This window comes from Penaeus monodon, chromosome 29, assembly GCF_015228065.2.
Source record: "Penaeus monodon isolate SGIC_2016 chromosome 29, NSTDA_Pmon_1, whole genome shotgun sequence".
Lineage (NCBI taxonomy): Eukaryota > Metazoa > Arthropoda > Malacostraca > Decapoda > Penaeidae > Penaeus > Penaeus monodon.
The window spans coordinates 26,174,092-26,176,137 of NC_051414.1; the positions used below are offsets into that span (position 1 = coordinate 26,174,092).

The window sequence follows — 2,046 nt, forward strand, 5'->3', positions numbered from 1 at the left end:
CTGTATGCTTTAAGTACTTTTCCTCATGACAAGTTCATAAATCAATGATTGAAAATTAATTTAGTTTACTTGCTTTGTGCTGTTATATTCAATATAAACAGTTTAAGATATGGTATTTTGACAGATTCCAAGTACTGATCCCAAGATTATAATAGTTTATGAAGAAACAACTATAATTTGTACTGAATTCAAAAGCAATAAAATTTAATTCCTGTAAATATTGGTTATGGTAAAAGATTTTTGTGGTGTTAAAGACACTTTCACTATTATATTATTATTAGATACTATTGGTCAATAAAAATGCATATTTTTAATTTGCAAAAGAATTAAACAAACTACATGAAATAATTTTTGTTTTCTACATTATGAAAAGACAATATTAACTTCTAAAGTAAATTACAGGAACCGTATACAGAAAAATTAAAACACTAACTTATTAGATTAGAAAAAAAAATCTCCCATTGTCATTTTCAGATGTTACTGTTGAAAAATATACATCCACATATTTGTGGTTTACAGTAATTTACAGCAGAAACATTCTAAGAAAAGCTCTTTTAATAGTGAGTGAAATGAAATCACTTTTAGTGCACCCAGTATTTTTATAATTTCCATAAAAGGTAAGAAAATGACTGCCAGTAAACTTCCAATTCTTAGTTTTATTTTGAGACTCTCCTGTTTTTAGGTTGATCTATGTAAAATAGTATATGCACATCAGTTAATGCCATTCAATTTCACCTTTACTTTTTGAAACTCAACTTTCATCTTTTTCACAAATTACACTTCTCTTAACTCAGTCTACACCATAGCCTGTGAACAGATGGATATGTGGAGTATATATTATCTTAATTACCTTAGTTGTGATGTGTATACACATGTCTCTTGAGGCTACTTTGTTGCCTTGATCTGTATGAGCAGAGAGAGCAGGCATAGGGCTTCTCTCCAGTATGCGTTCGCACATGTCGCTTTAGATTGTCTTCTTGAGTAGCTCGAAATGGGCAGTGAGGACAGGCAAAGGGCTTTTCACCTGTATGGGTATGGATGTGTCTTATAAGGTTTGTAGTCTTAATGGTAGAGTAGCCGCAGTAGGGGCAATGGTGAATCTTCGTGTTGAGTTGAAGCTTCCCACTGTAGACGTTACTTCGTTCCTTAGCTCTCTCCAGATCCACCTGTTGGCAACATCTTTCTGTCTCACTAGTGCTCATTCATACAATAATCAAAATTTATCATTACTAACATGTTTACAAATATAAAGGCTTTACTGTGATATACTACTGAAAAAAATTAACTTAAATTAAAAGGACACAGAAACTTAAATATATTCCTCACACTGGAGATGAAATAACCACTAAAATATATTAAATTCCTTTCATAAAGAAAATATTACACTTTGAATAATTCAATCAGTACATGTAGGAATGAAATTCCATATATGTACAAAGTATAACCCTAAACTTCTTAGACATCTTAACAGAACATAATTATAGCCAAGGAGAGAAAGTAATTTGAATTTGACTATTACCTCATGCTTATTAAATATATGTGTATATATTTCCATAATTTGAAATGAAAAAAAATAAATGTTTTTCCTGTAATCTCTGCTCTATCTTTTATATATTGAAAAAATTATAATGATACATGATATCTGCAATGTTTAGAAATTGGATAATATTTGTGGTAGAGCTCTAGTTATTTTTACCCATTTTTAGGTATAGGGGGGATTAAATTTTGTGGCAGAAATGAAACCACAAACTATATCTTCCTATCTGTCTGGCAAACAAGTACTGGCTGAAGTTTGCAGTAAGCTTTGTTGCTATATATGTTCCATATTTTGCATATAAATGAATGGACAAGGATACAAATAGTGTAGATCTCAGTGAATAAATAACTTTATTTCAGTATTTTCTATTACATGCATCATGGTCTAAAAGTATAAAACACAGTAAAATCATATCATATATCTTGATACAATCACACACCACAATCTCCTAAAACTCTTACTGACCTTCTCAAATTATTAAACACATATAGTTTAAAAGTTAATTACAA

The 2,046-nt window shown here is 30.1% G+C and overlaps 1 protein-coding gene across 1 annotated transcript in view; it reads right to left on the reverse strand.

Moving 5' to 3' along the window:
* Positions 1–1,093, reverse strand: part of LOC119592086 (zinc finger protein 513-like) — a 2,094-nt gene extending 1,001 nt beyond the window's left edge. The window contains exon 1 of the mRNA XM_037940899.1: positions 851–1,093. Coding sequence (XP_037796827.1) covers positions 851–958 — 108 coding nt within the window. The 5' untranslated portion in view covers positions 959–1,093. The remainder of the gene's footprint in view (positions 1–850) is intronic.
* Positions 1,094–2,046: the final 953 nt, after the last annotated feature.